Source organism: Trichogramma pretiosum, unplaced genomic scaffold (genome assembly GCF_000599845.2).
Source record: "Trichogramma pretiosum strain Unisexual culture from Peru unplaced genomic scaffold, Tpre_2.0 scaffold33, whole genome shotgun sequence".
NCBI classification, from domain to species: Eukaryota; Metazoa; Arthropoda; class Insecta; order Hymenoptera; family Trichogrammatidae; genus Trichogramma; species Trichogramma pretiosum.
The window spans coordinates 1,499,902-1,521,568 of record NW_019641610.1 but is presented as its reverse complement, the minus strand read 5'-3'; the positions used below and the strand labels follow the sequence as shown (position 1 = coordinate 1,521,568).

Genomic DNA, 21,667 nt, shown 5'->3' with positions numbered 1-21,667 from the left:
TCGTAAAGTCTGCTTCATAAAGGGTGCTAGAATTAGAAAGAATAAGAATTGCGTTATGGTCTATGGCTTGATTATAAACAAATTTGAATTATTTTTTTTGGATTTGCCGATCACAAATTATAAATTCACATGCATAATTTTATCGATGTTCAAGGTGATTGATTCATTATACATTGAGAAAAATGAGAACAAAATAATTCGGTAATAAATACCGACTGAGTGGAAATGCCTCGCCTTTAATTGAGAAAAATTAGAATTCAGAGTAGCAGACCATAAGCAATGGCAGCACCAAATTTCATACACCCCGGTTCCCGCCTGGGCGGCGTTTCGTTGCAGGGCAATTGACGTCTACTGTCTACAGTGTTTACTGCTTCGTCAACCAGTACCGAACGCATGCGGCTTATGAAAAGCACGTGGACGGTGGTACAACTATAGTAAACAAATCGCTGCATTGGAATATTTTGAATACCCTACGACAGATACTTTTTCACCATGTCTGACTTGCAAGAACAATCAGTTGATGATAGATCTTTCTCATCATTCAAAGATAAAGTTTGTGAGCGTTCTTTAAAAGGAATTGCCGAAATGGGTTTTACACAAATGACTGCCATTCAAGCCAAGGCTATCCCTCCATTATTAGAAGGACGTGATTTAGTAGGAAATGCTCAAACAGGTTCAGGAAAAACTTTAGCTTTTCTCATTCCAGCTGTAGAATTAATTTATAAACTTGAATTTAAACCTCGTAATGGTAAGAAAAGTTAAATCATTAAAACGTTCATTTTATGTTGTTACAGCAATTCTACAGTTTTACTTGATCTTCAGGTACTGGATGTATAATCATTTCACCTACTCGAGAATTGTCAATGCAAACTTATGAAGTATTAAAGGGATTGACAAAATACCATAATCATACTTGTTATCTTGTAATGGGTGGCGGAGATTTTAAACTTGAAGCTGATAAGTTGAAAAAAGGTGTGAATATAGTTGTTGCAACACCTGGTCGTTTACTTCAACATTTACAAGAAACCACAGATTTTTTGTTCAAAAATCTCCAGTGTTTAATTATTGATGAAGCAGATAGAATTTTAGATATTGGATTTGAAGAAGAATTAAAACAAATCATCAGAATTCTTCCAAGTAAATTGAGTGCCATCTATGTTATGATTAAAATTTAAGTTCAAGACTTATTGAAATATTAAACTTTGCTTTCCAGAAAAAAGACAAACAATGTTATTCAGTGCTACCCAAAATGAAAAAACAGTAGCTTTGGAAGCACTTGCATTAAAAAAATCACCAATTTATGTTGGTGTAGATGATCATAAAAATGAAGCAACAGTCAAAGGTCTCAAACAAGGATATCTTGAATGCCCTAGTGAAAAAAGATTTTGGATGTTATTCTCATTCTTGAAAACAAAACTTGAGAATAAAGTAATGGTATTTTTTAGTTCATGTACATCTGTAGAGTTTCATTACAAACTTTTCAACTACATAGATTTACCAGTTATGGGCTGGCACGTAAGAAATTATTTTAAGTTGCTTTAATAATTCAGACCTACCAGGAGTTTCAGTATTATTAAAAAAATATCATTTCATTTTGATAGGCAAACCAAAAACAAAATAAACGTACAGCAACATTTAACAAATTTCGTAAGGCATCATCTGGCATTTTGCTGTGTACAGATGTTGCAGCAAGAGGATGCGACATTCCAAATGTTGATTGGATTGTTCAATACGATCCTCCACAGGATCCAAAAGTATGTACCTTGTAAAGAATTATTAGGATAAATGAATCAAATTTTTACTCAACAATTTTTTTAAGGAATATATTCATAGAGTGGGCAGAACCGCTCGAGGCGAAGGCAGCAGTGGTAACGCAATTTTGATTCTTCGGCCTGAAGAGTTGGGATTTTTAAAATATTTAAAACGTGCTAAAATTCCGATAAATGAATTTGAATTTAAGAAGATTGATAGGATAAAACCTGAAAAACAAATTCTAGTAAGTAGAATGAATTGATTGACTTACTAAAAATAAAATTTTTAATGTTATCAATAATCACAACTATTACAGTTGGAGAAAGTGATTTCAAGAAATGACTACTTTAGACCTATGGCTGTACAAGCTTTCCACTCATACATACGATCCTACGAGTCACATCGCTTGAAAAATGTATTTGACAGAAAAAATTTGGATTTAGATAAAGTAACGAAATCATTTGGATTGACAAAACCACCAGCATCCGATCTTGGAAATAATAATTCCCGACCTAGTAATAACTTTAACGAATTTCGTAAGTTGACAAATAAAAACAGGTTGTCATCGTGATAAGTCATTTATTTTTGATATAACGTAAATTTGTAAATATTTAAATATATTTTTAGTTTTACGATCATGATATTAAATATTATTGTAAAAAAACGTATTGCTTTTAATTTAAAGACAGAATCATTATTTAATAAGTAATGTACATTTTTTGAGATGTAAATAAAACTTTTGAAAAATTTTACTTAATTTTTTTCTTCTAAATTTTATTTCACACCTTGAATACTGTTACCTTCTTGAATGACTAATGGATGGAAACTAAAAAATAGGGTAAGTTGTGAGAATTTACATTATTTCAACAAATTTTAAAGTTGAATCATAGTAATTTTATTACAAGGATATAAATTTATATTTACAAAAGAGCGGTAGTAGTATTTCATATTTATTTAACACTTATTTTTTTTAATATTAAATAAACATTTTCTACATTAACAAGAAATGCAATTTTTTAGAATATTTGTAAGGCACCAATTTTTGTTCTATCTTTATAGATGAAAAACACGATCTGTTTTGATTGCAACATTATATACGATTTTACTAATTTCATAGCAATACTCAGTTAATAGTGTTGAGTGTTATATGTACAATTTTTTATAGTGCAATAAATAATTATTCATTCTACTTTATCTAAAACATTTTCCACTTGTTTTGGAGCAGGGACTACTGGGGATGATTCTGGGCATTTTTCCATGAGTTTCCATTTGGCAGCAGCTTCTAATGCTTGCATTGCTAATTTTTTGATCTTTTGATTTTCAACCAATTCACTTTTTGTGAGTGCCATTAAAACTTCCATGATATCAGTTTGTACAATCCTCGTGGCAACGTCTTTTGAACAATTCATGATATTATTTATTATGACAACTCCTCTGTGTTGTACATCTTGATTAGGATTGGCTAATAAATATTTCATAGCATCAAGCCAATTTTTAGAATCAAATATTTTGCAACATGCAGCTTTGCATACTCCTGTCAGCATAGCCAATGCACCTGAAGCAGCTAAGCATGTATCCAAATCTTCTTCTTCACACAATACTACCAAATATTTAGTTCTATCATTATCACCATCATAGAACTTAATGGTATCTTCACACATCATCAAGTTATTGATACATTGAGCAGCTGCTCGTCTTAATAGATCGTGTTCTTCATACATATAGTTTTCGATTTTTGGAAAACCACCTTCCTTTAAAATTCTTTTACGAACTAAATCATTTACGCCTGCTAAATTGCAAAGAGCCATCATTGACTCAAAATTTTCTAAAGCACTGCATTCTACATTTAAAAGATTAATGAGGGGTCGAATAACTTCGTAAATTCTTTGACCTGGGAAAGCTACTTCTGGATTGATTGTTATTCCTAAACGCGCCAGAGCTTGAGAAGCAGTTTTTTTGCCCTTATCAGTACCATCTAAAGCAAGAGGTATGAGAGCTTTTGCGCCACCTTGTTGCACTACAGTACCTCGAACATCAACTTGTGCACAAATTGCATTAAATATACGAGCAATGAGCTCCTTACTATTTTTACTATCTGTTTTTGAAAGGGAAACAAGAGCAGAAGTAACTCCAGCCTTAGCTAGAGCAATGACTCTTTTAGCAACAAAGTCTGGGTCGTCTAGTTCAGATTCTTCAGGAATATGATGTTTGGCAAATTTAGCTAGCTCAAGCATTTCAGGAAGAATTTCTTGTTTGTCATAAGCATTGCACAAGTTTACTAATGTTGTAACAACTCCATAGACGACTGATTTATCACCAGTTTTTGATAGTTCTATCATAGCCTGTATGGCTTCTCTATCTTCAATTAATTTTTCCTTAACTTCAGCATCAAATGTCAAATAAGAAAGACCTTCAACAGCCCATTTTCGCATGTCTTTGTCTTTTTTAGGATTAATTAAGAATCGTCTACAAGCTTCAGCAAGTTTTTTTGAAGCTCCATCGGCGAATGGCCGAATAGAAACATCTGTACCACCAGAACTACTCAGTTTACAAAGGCCCACTAGGGCACGAACACGAATCGAATCGTCCTTTGATTGATAAAGTTTTTTCAAGATATTCACTCCTTGATTGATAATACTGGTTGCTTTATCTTTCTTTGAAGCTGCTGCTATGATACATTCGCATGCAACTTTTTGTTGCAAAATGTCATCTGTACCAGCCATAACAAGAATCATTTGTAAAATTCCATCTTTAGCTACTACATTGTTTCCAACATCCAATGGTCCTAACAATAATGTAGTAATTGCCACAACTACTCTGACCTATAATCAAAATGAATGCACATTTATATTTTTGGTTTCAACCAATGAAAAATAATATTCATTAGCATAAGCAGCCTTCACATCCTACCTTTGATTCAATATCTGGAGATATCAATTTGTCCTTAATAAATTCGTCTATGGCATCTACAAATCTTTGTTTTGCTGCATCGTAATACATATTCTCATATATCCTAGCTAAGCAAACGCTTGTAACTGTTCTAGTTGACGATGTAATATTCATAGCAGACTCATACTTGTATTCTTCAAATTCACTAGCAACTTCCATTAGTCTTTGTAAGCCTCCAAGTTCAACAAGTCGCTCAGCCCAATTCAGGGCATCGTAATGAATATTTCTCATGATTATTTCTATAACAGCATCTCTCCCTTCACCAGTAAAAGTACGATTTGTTGTACAAAAAAGTAAACTAGAAAGAATGGTATCAATTTCTTTTTTGTACTTTTCACAGTACTCTTTATCTGGCTTTGAATCTGGTTTATTGTCCATTTTACTGTAGCTATTTAATACAACCTGAAATAATAAAGAACTTTTGTGACAACTTCTTCATTATTACATTTTATGTACATAAGTTTAGTAGTAAAATTTTAATACTTGTATGCAGTATTGAGCAGCATTCACTCGATCTTCTGATTTACTGTTTATAATATCAAGAAACCAGGGAATACCTATGTCTTGTAATATTTTTTCGGTTCTTTCAATATTATCTTTGCAGAGTTCTGCTAGTATGCGAATAGTTGCAATTATAATATTTTCATTTTTTTCTGTTTTCAGAAGTGTATGGATCTTCATTGCCATTCCAGCTTTATACATCAAATCTGCACCAGCTTTTTCTTTAGCTAGTACAAGTAAGTTATTCATAGCAGCTTCCCTTTTTTCTTTGTCAACTTTGAAGTCAAATGCCAATTCAAACATTTGTGCAACCTGTAAAATGAATAAAAAATTTAATTGTAGATGATTTTTAAAATTTTCATTATTTTTAATAATATACTTTAAATACCTTAGCAGATGTTTTAGAATTTTCACGCATTCTTTCTTGACAAAGTTGGTGAAGTTTAGCTAGGGTTGGTTGAATAGCTTTATTGCTTGGATCAGCTGCTATAACAGCTCTAGCATCTCGATAAGCTTCCTCAAATCTTTCTAAAGCTTCATAGGCCTGACATCTTCTAAACAATGCCTTGGGATCGTTTGGTGAAATCTTTAGAGCCTCATCACAGTCTTTTATGACCTTTTGAAATTCTTTTTTCTTGAGGTAAACTGCAGCTCTATTTTTATAGTAGACAGCCTTATCAAAATTATCTTCGTTTGAGAGCCTCAAGGCATTGGTATAACAACTCAAAGCCTCGTCAAAAAACCCGTTATTAAATTCTTCATTGCCCTTTTCCTTCCATTCCTTAGCAGTCAGATCACTTTTCGTCATTTTTATCAGTTTATTCTAGAATTATTTAATAATTGATATTTCAGTAATGATTTTAGAATGAACTATTTAATTTAATGGTATACATATGCAATAATAAAAACTCGAGATACTTTAAAACACTTTAATCTCTCTAATATATGCTAGTTATTAATTTTGTAAAAGAGTAATAAAAAAATTCACGATTCAAAAGTCTGACACTTGTATGTATTCTAATGAGCAGTGACTCTAGTAAGATTATGATTTGTAAATATGGCGATTTAGAGCATCGGGTTAGCAGAAATCAGCTGTTTATTGCCACGCAAATGTATCGCAATTCCCTAGTTTAAAAATGTAACGAAACGTGGGTATTTTTTAAACTCCCATAAAAGTGCCGTACTCGAAACAAAGTTATTATCGTGGTGAATTGTCCGGTGGCTCGTCGATTCGCCTTATATGGTAAGGAGCTAATTTTTCATTTATATTTCTCTATATTTTATTTTATATTAATTGAAGAGGAATTGTTATAAGTAGGCTTATTTTTTATAGGATGAGATTGAAGATTAAGGACAAGTATGAAAAAGTATTAATAAGCAATCAGGACTTTTTATATCTTACCAATAGCTAACTCTTATGTAAAATAATAACTGTTGTAAAACAATGATTAATTTTGGCGATCAAAAATCACTACAACAAACTGTTCTTTAAAATTTAAAATTGAACTAAACAAAAGTTCAATATATAAGTATTCGTTAGTGTTGGCGTTTCAAACTTTACTGAGCCACGCATTCATCTCGGCAAGTATAAAAACGATGAGAGCGTGGTTCTAGAGTCCACGAGAAGCGACTCGATTCGTTTTGAGTTATTTTGAGCTAAAATATATTTTTTATATATATACACAGATATGCTGCCTGGTGCAAATTTCATGCCAATGCTTGACATGTATTTATCTGATTCGAGATAAAAATAGCCCTTCACGCACAGTGGTGTAATAAAAGTTTCTAATGTTTTTACTATACTAACATGAGCGCTTACTATAAGGTGCTGTTGACTTCTATAGCTTGCGTTGGCTATTTTTACATCGAACCCTTGCGAATGACGCTAGTTGCACAAAGAAATTGCGAGAAATTTCTCACATTTTCACGAATGAAATTCTCATTTTCTTTTTTTTCTTTCTTTTCGGACAAAAAAATTGTTCAGATATTCAAAAAACAATAAATATTTTTATTAAAGTATAGCCACATTTCATGCGTGATATATAATTAATAATCGAAGAAAATTTCGACGTTTTTGCACCTAATCTTATTCGACATAAATATAGTCGCTATAAAAATCTTGAAATTTTTACATTCGTTAGCAGTCATTGTAAAAGTTTAGTTAAAAAATATATAGAATCAATTATAATATGTTTTCGTTGGATAAATTGATATTTTTTTTCGACCCAAGTAAAATAATTATAACGGTCACAGCAGTCGTGATCGATTTTTTTCTCGTGGAAGACACTAAATAAAAACAAGTTGTAATATAAACTTAATTTTTCAATACATTTATCATCTTAGAATTAAACGTAACGAGATCGCACATATTTTCATAAAGCTAAAATTAAGTAAATTTACAATTGTCTTTGAATTTGCACTGCACAGAAAGGCAATCATTCACAGACGCTTCGACTCAAAGAAATAGTCGAAAATTTTGAGAAATTCCTTTTGGAAATTGGCTCGCGTGAACTGATCGGCGGTTCTCCGGGCCGCCTTTTGCATCCGGCGTTTTTCCATCGGCGAGGTACCGAGAGCCCGGACCAGCGCGAAGGCGTACTCCTCGACGCTTTTGGCCAAGAAGCCGTTGCGCTCGTCGCCCTTGGTCACGATGAGCTCGCGCCTGCTGGCTCCGGACTCGTGGGCTACGATGATCTGACCGGTGGCCAGTCCAGCCAGCAAGTCCGAGCCAAACTCGTCGTTGGGCCTCGCGTAAATGCCGTAAGTGGCCTTGATCAGCTCCTCCTCGAGGTGGCTCGGGTGAATGCTCTGGGGATGCAGCTTCACGTAGTCCTCGAGATCCAGATTTTTCACCAGGTCTCTCAAGCTCTGCAGATAGGCGTGATCGAGCTCGTCGCTGCTCGTTTGCAGATTGACGAGGATGAGGCGCGTCGTCGCCAACACGTGGTCCTTGGCCTTGCTCAACATTTTGCCGTAGGCCTGGATGATGACCTCGTGATTGTTTTCGGGCACGAACTCGCTCGCGTTCAGTATGCGAAACTCCTTCTTGATATCCGAGTAGGCGTCGGCTCGCGCCATCAGCAGCTCCAAACCGATCGGCGGATAGATGAGTTGCGTAATCTGAGGGCACTTCCAGATCGCGTTGATGTTTTCTTCGGTATAGGCCGAGTTCACCAGGACGACATCGGCCGCTCTGCCAGTTCGACCATACAGGTAGGCTATGCCTGCGTAAAAAAAGTCATATTTTTACAAATTAGCTATTTTAATTTGTTGGCGATCTTCGAGTTCATGTATCACAGAATTAACGTACCTTTGCTCAGGCCCAGAGCACTTGCCGATCTCCTGGCAAGGACGTACTGATTTCCGTAGACCACGACATGCCTAGTTTTCAGCTTGTCGATCGTCACCATCGGATTGTGAATGTAATCGATGACTCTGCAGCCGCCGACGTACTTGAAGATCGGATTGGGAAAGCCGTAGCCAACGGTGTCGATCATGATGTGCGGCTTGAGCCGATAGAGAGCCTCGCAGCCCACCAGCATCGAGCCAAGATAGGCAAAGCTCTTGATCCAAGGCCCTTGCTGCAGACGGACGAAGCGGATGTTCGGGTGGATCTTGATGTTGAACTTTGCCTCGACGTTGCGCAGAATCATTTCCGGCGTCGAGCTCTTGTCGCTGCTGTAGACGACGATCTGCACGTTGTCGTACTCCACTTGGATGGCCTTGACGGCCGACCAGAGGACGTTCTCTTGGGGACTGCAGGCGTTGCATTGCGGATGAAAAAAGCCCACGGTGATGGCCTTTTTTCGCCTCTTTTCGACGTGCCGTCTTGAGAACAGTATGCAGATTACGCGTAATATCATTGGACACAACAGGATTTGATAGATCAATAATATTTTTAGAAATGAATATTTCTCCGACAGCCAGTAGGTAAATTTTTTCCAAAACTGTGCCATTTTCAAGAAATTCGTGCTCCACGGAACAAAAGAATAGAAAAATAAACTTTTAATGCTATTTTGCTTTATCCTTCAAAAGTTCGTATTTTGACGCCTAAGTACATGGAACACACCTTCGATTTGAATTGCCCATTTCATATTGGATACATGTTGAGGATGCAATCATTGTCTCAATTTTAACATAACCTTTTTTTCCTTTTCATTTCCTTGAAGAATTTTCAATGACTCCAACAACGACAATCATTGAACCAAACTTAAAATTCATTATCATTTCAAAAACTCACTTTCCAATAAGTAAATGATAAAAGAATTACTTTTATATCTATTACTGCGTTTTTATTGGATATAATTGATTTTTTTTTTTTAATTTGTTTAATAAAACATGTAATAAATAATGCTTCGTTAAAATACGCTTGCCGAATGCAGATTATCGAACAAACACTGAACTGCACATTTTATTTTAGAAGATGTATTGTGTGTTAATTTTGTCGAAGCACTACTTTTTTACTTTCTTTCAATCCTTTTCTTATTGAATACATACAAAACCCATTTCACTAGGCTTGAAGTTTGATTTTTCTGTGAAAAATCCACTGTGCATCGATAACTTTACAAGCAATTTTGCTAATCATTAACATATCCTGAACAAAATTTTGCAACTGGAAATTCGGTTCGGGCAATAATCAATTATTACATGCGCGATCAGCCGTAGCTCTATCACAATTTCATTTATGTAAATAAAATTATTGAAAAACGTTTGTAAAACTCAAAGTGCATATAATTCGTGGTTGCCAAATCTGAAAGCTTGCGCGTATGTATATACACAGACGTAAACAACTTTGCTGTCGATCTCTCATCTCTGAAAGGTCTGTTTCCGAAGATGCTGTGGAATAAAAATATTGCGCGAATTTTGAATTACGAAATTTTGAATTTAGAACTGTTCACTCAGACTTTTTTTTTGAAAACATTGAACTCCTGCTTTTAAGTTTTTGATAACATTTTTTTCGCGAAACTCGAGTAAAAAATGGAGAAATGAATGTAATTCCAATCGTATTCATTTTAAAACTTAGTCTACAATCTGCGTGAAATATAGAAATTATTGTGTAATTAATGAGTCATGTAGCATAAGAAATCTGATTAAATTTTTCAAGTTTTTTTAATAAAAAAACATTTTATATTTACAAACATATTATTGATTATATATATACAAGTATAAATTTTACATAATTCATTGAAGAGTCATTTATTTATTCCATTAAAAAGGAATCGTTTATCCCCGTAAAAGCTGCAAAGCCAGCTCTTCGTCAGTTTTTAAACTGTGCTGAACCTCGTTATCATCTTCGTCATCCGACGAATCTGATTTTTGTCTTTTATTTTCAATTTCATCCAGTGTAACAAGTTTTCGTTTTGATCTAATGAAAATACAGAATAATAAGTCTTCTCAAATTATAAATAATATTAATAAAATTAAAACCTTGTAGATACCTGTGAATTACATCTTCACCATCATTATCACTCTCTTCATCTGAAGTATTTTCTTTTTTACCATAAATTTTATCAGGATCTGGTAAATCACTTATCAATTGGTTTAGAGATTCAGACTCACTGCTCTCTTCTCCAGAATCGTAGGATTCATCAGCATCATCATTATCTTCTTCATCTTTTTGTCCTTTTTTCAAAGCTTTGCGTTTCATTTTTTCTTCTCTATGCTTTTCTCTAATTTTTTGTTGGTATCTTAGTTTATCTACTTTGTCTTCTTCTTTAAGAATTTCTCTTGCTACAGTAATATTAATACCAGAAGTCTCTTCATTCTCATATTCTCTTCCTAAATTTGACACTTTTGATTTAGCAGGATCAATTATTTCCTAAAATTAAAAATTTTTATTATATTAAGAAAACTATGATGTAAGTTTTTATTTTGATTTTTTACCTGTCCTTCTTCATCAAAGTTAATTTTTTTATTAGGAACTATATTCTTCCTTAAAGTTTTTTTAGCTGCAGCAGCTTTGGTGACAACTTTTTTAGAAACACAAGTATTTTCCAGTTCTGAATCTTCATTATCATCAATTTGGACATTTTTCCTTTTGATTGTGAGGCAATCATCACTTTCATCGTCGTCATCATGGACTGAAATAATTGATTCATAAATAGAGCTATTTCCAAATGTATTTTCAGAACAAATGTATTGTTCAAATTGTCAAAAGTTGCTTATATTGATTAATAAAGTATTAACTTTAAATTAAAAACCAGTTTCTTAGAGAGTGCAGATTTAATATCAATAGTATACTCACAAGTTGAAATTTCGTTTTTATGATTGATATCGATCTTTTTCACATCTTCGTCACTCGATTCACCATCTTTATTCTTTGATCTCTTTTTTTTCGCTTCATTTTTTTCTCTTCTTTCTAAAGCTCGGACTCTCGGAGTTTCTGATAGGCCAAGAGATCTGTGAAAATGTTAAGATAATATTTTTTAAGGAATAGTTTTATTTCCTGTCAAAACTGTCATTTAATTATTTATTTAAATTATTTTAAATTACCTTGCAAATGAATCAGTATCTAAAGCTTTAAAATCAAAAATACTTTTATCCTTCATGTAGAACACTGACTTAACATAGGTCTTTAGAGCTCTTTGAGCACATTCTTTGTGATTTGGATATTTTCCAATCCATGCTTCTAATTGTTTTTGAATCGGTTGTAATTCTTTATGGTTGACTCTAAAAGATTAAAATGGCCATTAGATAATTAAAAATAAATATGAATATTCATAAACACATTCAACAAGGTATATTTCATACTTAGATTGTTTGATTGGAACATTATTGCTTTGTAATTTTTCAATCATTTTTAATTCACTAGGTAAAAGAACCAATAATGATTCTCCACCTTTATTCATCCTAGCACTTCTTCCAGCTCGATGAATGTAGGTTTGGACATCTTCTGGACAATCCATCTGTACAATCCAGGTCACATTTGAAAAATCTAAATAAAATTAATATCAGTATATTATATTGATTAATATATAAAAGTTGATATACAGTCTACACTAATATTTACCAAGCCCTCTAGATGCAATATCTGTGGCAAACATAACTGCATGTTGCTTTCTACCAAACTCTGCATAAATTTTCAGTCTTCTTTCTTGATGAAGGGTTCCATATAAAGCCAATAAACCCATTGTCAGTCTAGGTTTCATTTGTCGAAAAGCTTCATGCACAAATTTGACCTGTACAACAATGAAATATGACATTTTTTATTAAGACATGAGAAAATCTATTCATTTCATTTAGGATTTTAAAAAGTACATACCTGTTGGCAGGTTGAAAAAAATACAACAATTTTGTGTTTTTGATGTCTTCTTAAAAAAGACCATAATAAAGAAAGTTTGTCACCCAAATTACAAATCATGTACAGTTGTTGCAAGCCATCTGGCGTAGCATAAGTTGCATGTTCATGCACAGAGATATACTTAGCATTCTTCTTTAAGCTGAGTCTAGCTAAATCTTCAACAGATCTATTTATTTTTCAATTCAAAAACATATAAAAATTAATTATTCAACAAATGAAATTTAGAAAATTTTTTTTAATTTTGTCTGTAATTGCATACTTTGTTTGAGTGGCAGAGAATAATAGTGTTTGACGTTCAGCTGGTAAATTTTCTATAATAGAATCCATCTGTTGCTTAAAGCCCATATCTAGGCATCGATCTGCTTCATCCAAAACTACATACTATGATAAAAAAAGTTTATTTACAGGAAATAAATTTTCAAGTTTAAAATAATTTTAACATACCTTTGTATAACTACAATTGAATATAAAAGTTTCATCCATGTGTTGCAGAATGCGACCTGGTGTACCTATTAAAATGTTGCAACAATCAATATTTTTCCTCTCTCTACCCAAACCTTTTCCACCGATGATCAATCCTATTGATACATCATGGTATTTGGCCACTTTTCCAAGTACATCATATATTTGTTGCGCCAGTTCTCGAACGGGAGCAATGATCAACGCTCGGAGTCCATGGTTCTTCTCCCACTTTTCATTATATAAATGTTCTATAATCTTTGAAAAATTGAAAATTGAAATATGATTTACAATTTACAAATCAGGACGATCGATAGATACGCTTACCGGCACCAAAAAAGCCAACGTTTTCCCACTTCCAGTTTTAGCTGCTGCAACGATATCATATCCTTGGAGTGCCCAACCGATTGTCCTACGTTGAATTTCAGTTAGCTCCCGATAATTGCACTCATTCAACCCTTTTAATGTGCTTGCGGACAATTGTAGGTCCGAAAACAGAACCGGTGCCGTGGATTTATTGGTAGACATGTTTAACAATAATTTAGAAAGATTTGTTTTACTACACTTCAACAACCTTTTGACAAGTAAAACAAAACACGTGCATCTCTCGAATCTCACTGTAGCACACTGCACACATGGCAAATTAAGGCAATTTGGCGCACGTGTGATGTGGACTGTGAGTGTGGACAACTCGCCGGTGAGCGCCAAATTTAAATTCTTGTAAAGATATAATCCAAAATATCTATTGTAAAATTTTTTTTGGCATGTATTAAATTAAAAATATGATTGCTGATACAATATTAGAGTGGTTATTATATTTTTATTTTAATAAATCCAAAAAATGTTATTTTCCTTTTTCACAGTCATCGCTACTGGTCACTTTACTGATTTATCCGTCGAATAAAACAAACCGCACTCCGCAGTGTTAGATATGTGGTAAGGAATATTCTTATTTGTTTTGCAAAGTTTGTGACCAGTAGTGATGAACTTTTGAATCGAGAATTTGTTATTGATTGTAGGTAATATATAGATAATTCAAATTCATTGTAATTTTGACCTTCAATTTTTGTACGATGTTGTAAATTAATTTTATTCCTTGTTCAAATTGTGGAATTGTTACTTATAATATTCCACGTTTCGTCCCGTGATTATTAATAATTAGTCATTATTATTATTTAACATTCGCTTAAAACGTCGGCATAGCAGTTTGCGGCTAGTTCCACGTGAATCAATTATCTGTCGTTTCACGTTTGTGTACATACAATTCATACATTATTGACAGATCAAGTGTAGGTTATACTATATAAGCCAAAAAATTTAATTCACACGAATGTTTTAAATAAAAAAAAAGTAAACCTTCTCTACTTGCTTTCTAAAATTTACACAAAATGTTTTAATTCTAATAACTTTTTGAGATTTTTTAAACTATGATGATGATACACATAATGCAAATTGCATTTTTTCTGTTTCAGATAATATCAAGTTTATAAAAATTATTTGAAATTAAAATTATTCAAAATAAAATGGCATCAAAAAAAGTTATTCCAATTGATACCAAAGATTTAGACTTTGAAGAGAATGAAATAAGGGCTATTGTCAAAGTAATGGATCGTCCAACAATTATCTTGAAAACCAGAGAAAGCGAAAGCCGAGCAGTTTCTCCAAGTTTAAAAAATGAAAATAAGTACTGCAAATCTTTTAGTTATAAAAATTATTGGATTCAATTTCTTTGTATACAATAACTTTTTATCATATTGATTTTACAGAAAAGATGATACTGCTTCTTGTATCTTGACTAAACCTAGCAGCAGTATGTATTTAAATAATTTATTGATTTGTGATAAATTTGTGTAATTATTATTAACGCTCTTAACATTTATTTGATATAAAATATTTTATTTATTAGCATTTAGTAGTCTTTTATCGTGGGGACCTGAAATGACTTACTGTATAAAATTTATGAATGAGCACATGCAGTTATGTGAAACAGTACTTGATTTTCTAACTGATCAACAAGACTTTTTGGTAGTTGGGTGTGTGGGTCTACAAGGTGTTGGAAAGTCTTTTGTTTTAACACAGTTAGCATCTAGTTACAAGTAAATAATGTTCAATATTTTATAATACTAATTTTACCATTAAAATTATCAATTGATTGAATAATTTTATGAATTTAGGCCTAATGTTTTTCAAACTCAGCAGTTGTCACATCATGAAAATGGCTCTAACTGTACAAGTGGCATTGACTTTTTTGTAACAAGAAACAGAGTTATTTATTTGGATACTCAGCCTTTTTTATCAGGATTAGTAACCGATTACTCTACATATTTTGAACAAAAAAAAAATTCAGGCGATTACGTTATAAATGAAACAACATTAGAAGTACAATCCTTACAATTTTTAGCGTTTATGTTTTCAGTTTGTCATGTTGTCATTCTTGTTCAAGATTGGTTTGTTGATCCAAACTTAATAAGGTACTTTTTATTTGTATTATTCATAAAAAAATTATTTAAAAATAAAATTTTAAAAAATAAAATAAAATTGTATATATGTATTTTAGGTTTCTTCAAGCTGCGGAAATGCTGAAACCTTCCTCATCAACTTCTATGGACCAAAATTATGTAGAACATTATCCACATTTAGTTTTTTTACAAAATAAAGGTGAAGCACAAGACTTTGAATATGATACTATTGACATGATGAGTGTATGTTAAAATTTATACAATAGTGCTACTGAAAAATGTAAACTTTGTGTAATTTTTTTTTATTGATTTTGAAGGATTTTTACGAAAAGACCTTCGCTTCTTCTCGATTACAAATTCATAGCGGACTTAATATGAAGGATGAGTTGATAAAAAATGAATTGAACCTATTCATTTTACCACTTGAAAAAGATTCAGATGAATGCACATTTTATAAAGACATGGAAGAACAAATTGACTTTTTGAGGAGAAAAATATTTGGAGTTACCAAGCGTGCAATGACACCAGTTCCTTTGACTGAAAAAAATTGGTATTTATATGTTTTCTCTAAAGTTTTAATCACTTCAACAATTTTTAATGATAAAACAATCATGCAATTATTTTTAGGTTTCATTATGCTAACAAAGTATTGGAAAGTATAAAAAAGAGTCATTTGGCTTCAGAATATGGTCGATTATTACCTTGAAAGAAGTTTTATTGGCTTATTGGATGGAAATATTAGAAGCAGGAGGTAATATTTAATCAAATTTGTTTTCATAATTATTGAACTAAAATTGTATAAGAAAATTATATAATATAGGTAGAAAATATTTTATTGATTCTAATATTTAATTTACAACTCATTTTGAGTACTCTAATTAGTCAGCAATATACAATTTTACTCTATAACATTCTTAATCAATGTACTAAGGAATAATCATGATACTTAAAATGATTTGCCAAAACAACAGTTCATTAAAAAATATAATTTACAATATGAATATAGAAAATCAAAATTAATGATTAACAGTAATCATCATCTTCATCATCGTCATCATCTAATTTAATTGGTTTTGCTTGTACACTTTGAACTGCCTGTATTTGTGCTAAAGCTGCTAGTTGTATTTGATAATCTGCAGCTGCTTGTTCTTCTCTTGCTTTTGCAAACAGTTCTTGTTGCTGTCTTAAAAGTTCTTCTTCTGGTATTCCTAAATTTTCTAATCTTGTACTTTGCCGTCTGCGCTTTGCTGCAACTGCTTTGCAATCCCTTAAAACAGCTTCTGCTTCAGCACAATAATCTGTAAAACCTAGTTTCTCCAGTGCTTGCAGTACATGCTCAGCATTAATTGTTTTCTTTTGTTGTTGATTACAGATTTCATTTGCTTCTGATGAAAGTAGATGAATGAATTCGGTACAACAATTCAAGATGAGTTCTCGAGATTCATTAGCCACTCTTATATGAGGTAATATCTCTTTGATCATTTTGTTAAGAGATGCTCTAGGAAGAGTCAATTCATCATCTTCTTGAGGTGACATTCTAGCTGAGGCCATTTATTTACTTGCCCTGGAAAAATCACAATTCTTAATTGGATAGAATTTTTCTTTAAATTATGAAAATTGTTGAATAATAAAAAAATATGCAAGTCAAATGTAATTAAATAAATTTGACATGAAAAATAAAATTTCAAAGTAAGGTTAAGTTGACAAATGTAAATGAAAATCTTTTATCTATAAAATTCGTTAATAATATTAACCTGTGACTCGAAGTTTGTGAATCAACTACCCAAAGTTTACAATTCTTTTAAAATTATTATCAGTTATCACTTTAATTTCTAATATCAATCAAAGATATTGGGTAGGTATTTATACATATATAGATTTTGATGGTATAGTAAAAATAAATACAAATACATCACTAGTTACTATATACATGCTGTTGTCCAAAATCAGACGCGTTTCATTCGTAATATTACCACATCAGGCAGTGTCTGCAGTTGATACCAGTTTTTCGTTAGAGTTATAGTCGATTTAAATTTTGTCACTAAGTTTAGTCGTAATAAGTGCTCAAAATTCGCGTCTGAAGAAGGTATAAGGACTATTTGAGTTTAATAAAGATTCAGTTTAATAAAGATTTTAGTATTTAAATTAAATTATCAGTAATTCCTGTGGAGATGACTTAGCTGACTTAGCTTATCTAAACCCTAAAGCTGTTAATCATTGAATAGTGATGGCGGGAAAAGAGAACTTCCTCATAGCGAACACTGATTGTTGTAAATTTGAATAGATCGAACGTTAATTTTCTTTAAATGTTTATTCAAACGTTCATCTTCGAATCTACTACTTGTTACTTCAGTATCTTCTACCGACAGTTGACGCCTTTTCAGGCGCCAGTGCCCATCTAAGAAGTTGAGTTAGTAAGATAAAATTTAAAAAATAATTTAAATTAATCGTTTAATATAGTACAAAAGTTATTTTAATTCACCATTATCGATTTGTAGTTCTGTTGATCTAGTTTTAGTATCAGTACTTTTTTAAAAATTAATATAGTTGAAAAGATAGTTGGCTCTGATCATAATCAGTTACAGGTAGGAATAACTATGTTTTACTCATTGTTTATAATTTTTATTTAATTATCAAGTGGGTAAAAGACTTAAATTCAGTAAGAAAGTTGAATTCGTTTTGTTTTTATTTTATTCTTACATTAGTAAATAAGATGTTCAACATCTTTTATTGCTGTTGTTTAATACTTGACTGAGTACAATGTTGATAACTTATTCATGGATAAATGAAAATACTTACAGAAAATGTATAGTAGATTGAATAAAAATTCCAAAATTTTAGGTATTCAGATAAATTTTGATACTTATTTTAAATTAATTTAATGTCATGGAAACCTAATTTGACCATGAAATATTTTAATAAAGCATATTCTCTTTTTTTGAAAAATCAATACTGCACGATTATTATTTTTATGTAATCAAATAATGCTTAGAACAGGTGCAAGAGTTTTAAATTACTTGTTGTTAGATATCACAAATTGATTACAATAAAATTGAGACTTCTTTGTGACAGTCAGTCTTCTTAATTTTGAGCTTGCTTAATGCATTTCAAAATGTTATCAATAACATCCCTGCTAGTTGAAGCTCCTCCTAAATCTTTGGTTATAATACCAGCATTTACTGTTTTATTAATTGCATTTTGTATCAAAGCTGCATGACTTTTGTGTCCAAGATGGCGTAACATATCAACTGCAGCATTTAACATTGCTATTGGATTGGCAATGTTTTTTCCAGCTATACTTGCACCTGTATTACGTGTCGCTGGCTCAAATACTGTATAATGATCTCCATAATTTTTACCAGCTAATAAACCAGCTCCTCCCAAAAGTCCACAAACAACATTTGAAACGATTGATCCATACAAATTTGTTGTCAACATAACATCAAATTGATGTGGATTTGAAACTAACTGCATGCAAGTATTGTCAATAATCATATCACCAAGAGCAATTTCTGGATATTCTTTTGCAACTTTTCTGGAAGTTTCTAAAAAGAGACCATCAGAGAGCTTCATAATGTTGGCTTTGTGGATTGTGGTGACCTAAACAAAGAGAATCATTCATAAAAAATAACTTTGTACCTTCTAATATACTCAATATTGTTCAATTATCAACCTACCTTTTTCCTGCCATGTCTTCGAGCATATTCAAAAGCATATCTTGCCAATCTTTCAGAGTTAGATCGTGTTATAACTTTCATGCTTTCTACAACACCTGGAACACTTTCATGTTCCAACATAGCATATTCACCCTCTGTATTTTGTCGTATAATAACAAGATCAATATTTTTTTGTCTTGAATTAGTGACACCTGGGTAAGATACACAATGCAAAGCATTGACATATAAATCTAGCTCATTGCGAAGAGCTACGTTCCTTGATATTACTCCAACATCTTTACTTCGTGTTTCAATGTTTCCTTTTAAAGCAACTCCATTTCTACGAATTGAAGTTATGGCATAATCTAAATCATCATTTGTGTCTGAATTGGGGTCGATATGAATTTCTTCAAAATCAACTGGTACACCAGCATATCTAAATATCTAAAACACATTATAATGTTAATGCAGATAAATTTTAGGGTACAATGAAAATAAGTAAATCGTACAAAATATATTGATTACATAATCACTGTTTTTATTTTGTATAGTGTGCTTTTATGTTGAAAGTGAGTACTTAGGCAATTGTTGAATATTATTTTCAATAATGTTTTAAGTTTATGTTTTTATCAGTATTAAAAACATGTTTGGTTTATTGTATTGTTTTTTCTTTGGTTAATTTTCTTTGGTTAATAAATTAATCGAAGTTTTATTTGTATAGTAAATTTTTTTAGTTTTTTTATTTATTTATGTGTTAACTACATTATTTGCAATAAAAGTTATAACAAGATTTTTAAATTTTCAAGTAAAATCCTTCAATTTCCAAAGGATTATGCTTCTTGTACTGATTACCTTACCTAAAAGTAACTTTGTGTAAGAGTAATAAATTGTGCAAAATTGAAAGAATCATAAGTTAGGCGAGAATGCAATTTAAATAAAAGAAATATTGAAAGAAAGGGCACAATAATCTTTCATTCTTACTTGATAGCTTTTTGAAAGACTATGTGATAAGTACTATTATTTTCACATATATTGTAGCTCAAATGAATCGAAAATATGTGTTTCATACCGTTGAACATGCAAATAAATGTTTCACTCATAATTGTTTAAGAGTAAGTATTACCTCTTTGACATAACTCATCAACTCAGGCCCAATACCAGCACCTGGCAAAAGAGTGACAGTATGACGTCCACCGTAATGAGCTTTAGGAATCGGCATAACTTTTTTTATAGTTGGTGTTTTGTGCTGGATTTCAAATCCAGACAATCCTGCTGTGGAGGCACAGCGAATATATATTTGTGGTATAATATTTTTGGGTTGCACACATTTTAAGATACATCTCCCTGCCATGTCTGAAACTATAAGGCCTGTAATATATGAAATTAGAAATAGTAAGAGTCGTTAAAAGTACAAAGTTATAATTTTAGTCAAAGTAATTTTTTTCACTCGTCAATGCCTATCAAAAGCTATTTTAACAATCACCTATGAGGACCTTGGCAGTTCTGGACTATTAGTAGTAAAAAATATAGGCTGCTCGCAATGTATAGGGAGTTTTAACTGGTACTAGTTACATTTTGAATAAAGCTTGCGATTTCAACTGCAGCCATATTTTTACCTAGAATCCGCGCGAAATCTAAACTACATGATAAAGTTAAAAGTCAATCACGAAAAATTAAAAAGAGACATTTTTTATTTAATAAACATATTGATTTAATAGTACCTTATCCAACGGGTGTGGATTTTTTTTCTTCAAAACGAGGGGTTGCAACATGAGCCGAAGGCGTCTTTCGCATCGTACTCCGCGATATGAAAAAGTGCGACTTACGACTCGGGAAAGGGGTTATAAAAGTGAACTTAGCATAGTGCTATAAAATTGTGAAGTATGATACTCGTGTCACAAATGTTAATTACTATGACACTTGCATCGAAAAATACTAATTTTCAAATTTAAGATTTTAAGGGAGTCACAGTTCGAAAATGAAGCCCAAATTTAACCTAATATTAAGCTTAGTTAAAGAGTTTATTTTCAAATTGTGGCGCCCTTAAAATCACCATCACCATGAAAAAAAAAACAAAGAACATATTTGAACATGAAATTTTCAGCTCTTTTTGAATCTTAAATAAAATAAGGGGGTCACCGTGTTGAAAATTGATTTTGGTTTGCTGCAGGTTAGAGGTTATTTTCAAGGTCACTATTGTATTCTTCGTTGAAAAATACGTCGAATATGAGGTTTTTAACTTTTTTTTAAGCTCACTCCATGAGATTTCCAGGATTTTTACGTATATTTTTCCTAAAACCAAAACAATATTGGACAAAAGAAGCTGGAAGTTTATGATTAAGTATTAGGACTATATTTGAAGATTTCGACATGCATAATACATTGTGGAAAAATATTTTATAGTAATTGTATATTTAATTATTGGTGTTTTGAAGCAAAAGCTTATGAATTATGGTCTTGATGTTCAGTTACTTTTTTTCAGGTTTTCTGAATTCATTAAATATTCAATGAATATATTTTTCAATTAATTCTCGTGCTTGGTTAATTAAGAACATTCCTTAAATTTTTTGATTTTTTAAGAATCGCAAAAA

At 31.9% G+C, this 21,667-nt stretch overlaps 7 protein-coding genes across 12 annotated transcripts; 2 read left to right on the top strand and 5 right to left on the bottom strand.

Annotated features, from left to right (window-relative positions):
- The first annotated feature begins 48 nt into the window (after positions 1-48).
- On the top strand, positions 49-2,344 carry LOC106648702 (probable ATP-dependent RNA helicase pitchoune). 3 transcript variants are annotated; one of them, XM_023458570.1, is made up of 6 exons: positions 49-748; positions 823-1,137; positions 1,214-1,428; positions 1,602-1,754; positions 1,820-1,996; positions 2,069-2,344. In XM_023458570.1, the coding sequence occupies exons 1-6, from the start codon at positions 493-495 to the stop codon at positions 2,321-2,323; spliced, it is 1,371 nt and encodes a 456-aa protein (XP_023314338.1). In that variant the 5' UTR covers positions 49-492; the 3' UTR covers positions 2,324-2,344. The 3 variants fall into 3 exon arrangements, with proteins under 3 accessions (XP_023314338.1, XP_023314337.1, XP_023314336.1); XM_023458569.1 differs by having other exon boundaries at positions 1,214-1,434; XM_023458568.1 differs by having other exon boundaries at positions 1,214-1,515.
- Positions 2,345-2,703: 359 nt separating this feature from the next.
- On the bottom strand, positions 2,704-6,840 carry LOC106648815 (protein unc-45 homolog B). 2 transcript variants are annotated; one of them, XM_014365920.2, is made up of 5 exons: positions 6,605-6,840; positions 5,591-6,025; positions 5,185-5,514; positions 4,663-5,103; positions 2,704-4,574 (listed from the first exon to the last, which is right to left on the bottom strand). In XM_014365920.2, the coding sequence occupies exons 2-5, from the start codon at positions 6,008-6,010 to the stop codon at positions 2,934-2,936; spliced, it is 2,832 nt and encodes a 943-aa protein (XP_014221406.1). In that variant the 5' UTR covers positions 6,011-6,025; positions 6,605-6,840; the 3' UTR covers positions 2,704-2,933. The 2 variants fall into 2 exon arrangements, with proteins under 2 accessions (XP_014221406.1, XP_014221407.1); XM_014365921.2 differs by lacking the exon at positions 6,605-6,840 and adding an exon at positions 6,121-6,585.
- A 622-nt stretch (positions 6,841-7,462) lies between these two features.
- On the bottom strand, positions 7,463-10,020 carry LOC106648864 (GDP-Man:Man(3)GlcNAc(2)-PP-Dol alpha-1,2-mannosyltransferase-like). Its single transcript, XM_014366001.2, has 2 exons — positions 8,513-10,020; positions 7,463-8,426 (listed from the first exon to the last, which is right to left on the bottom strand). The coding sequence occupies exons 1-2, from the start codon at positions 9,156-9,158 to the stop codon at positions 7,642-7,644; spliced, it is 1,431 nt and encodes a 476-aa protein (XP_014221487.1). The 5' UTR covers positions 9,159-10,020; the 3' UTR covers positions 7,463-7,641.
- Positions 10,021-10,356: 336 nt separating this feature from the next.
- LOC106648858 (probable ATP-dependent RNA helicase DDX10) lies at positions 10,357-13,577 on the bottom strand. The gene is made up of 11 exons (XM_014365995.2): positions 13,289-13,577; positions 12,947-13,219; positions 12,762-12,883; positions 12,464-12,668; positions 12,212-12,380; positions 11,953-12,136; positions 11,695-11,871; positions 11,447-11,601; positions 11,086-11,282; positions 10,641-11,020; positions 10,357-10,567 (listed from the first exon to the last, which is right to left on the bottom strand). The coding sequence occupies exons 1-11, from the start codon at positions 13,487-13,489 to the stop codon at positions 10,426-10,428; spliced, it is 2,205 nt and encodes a 734-aa protein (XP_014221481.2). The 5' UTR covers positions 13,490-13,577; the 3' UTR covers positions 10,357-10,425.
- A 623-nt stretch (positions 13,578-14,200) lies between these two features.
- Positions 14,201-16,875, top strand: LOC106648837 (protein SMG9-like). Of its 2 annotated transcripts, none has more exons than XM_014365957.2 (9): positions 14,201-14,250; positions 14,434-14,645; positions 14,728-14,771; positions 14,868-15,057; positions 15,136-15,432; positions 15,519-15,663; positions 15,738-15,970; positions 16,048-16,171; positions 16,793-16,875. In XM_014365957.2, exons 2-8 carry the CDS (start codon positions 14,485-14,487, stop codon positions 16,124-16,126), a joined length of 1,149 nt encoding a protein of 382 aa, XP_014221443.1. In that variant the 5' UTR covers positions 14,201-14,250; positions 14,434-14,484; the 3' UTR covers positions 16,127-16,171; positions 16,793-16,875. The 2 variants fall into 2 exon arrangements, with proteins under 2 accessions (XP_014221443.1, XP_014221441.1); XM_014365955.2 differs by having other exon boundaries at positions 14,203-14,311.
- LOC106648838 (protein Dr1) lies at positions 16,233-17,607 on the bottom strand. The gene is made up of 2 exons (XM_014365958.2): positions 17,175-17,607; positions 16,233-16,984 (listed from the first exon to the last, which is right to left on the bottom strand). The coding sequence occupies exon 2, from the start codon at positions 16,969-16,971 to the stop codon at positions 16,444-16,446; it is 528 nt and encodes a 175-aa protein (XP_014221444.1). The 5' UTR covers positions 16,972-16,984; positions 17,175-17,607; the 3' UTR covers positions 16,233-16,443.
- Positions 17,608-18,084: 477 nt separating this feature from the next.
- On the bottom strand, positions 18,085-20,628 carry LOC106648818 (isocitrate dehydrogenase [NAD] subunit gamma, mitochondrial-like). 2 transcript variants are annotated; one of them, XM_014365925.2, is made up of 4 exons: positions 20,560-20,628; positions 20,200-20,444; positions 19,098-19,520; positions 18,085-19,020 (listed from the first exon to the last, which is right to left on the bottom strand). In XM_014365925.2, the coding sequence occupies exons 2-4, from the start codon at positions 20,425-20,427 to the stop codon at positions 18,502-18,504; spliced, it is 1,170 nt and encodes a 389-aa protein (XP_014221411.1). In that variant the 5' UTR covers positions 20,428-20,444; positions 20,560-20,628; the 3' UTR covers positions 18,085-18,501. The 2 variants fall into 2 exon arrangements, with proteins under 2 accessions (XP_014221411.1, XP_014221413.1); XM_014365927.2 differs by having other exon boundaries at positions 20,524-20,584.
- Positions 20,629-21,667: the final 1,039 nt, after the last annotated feature.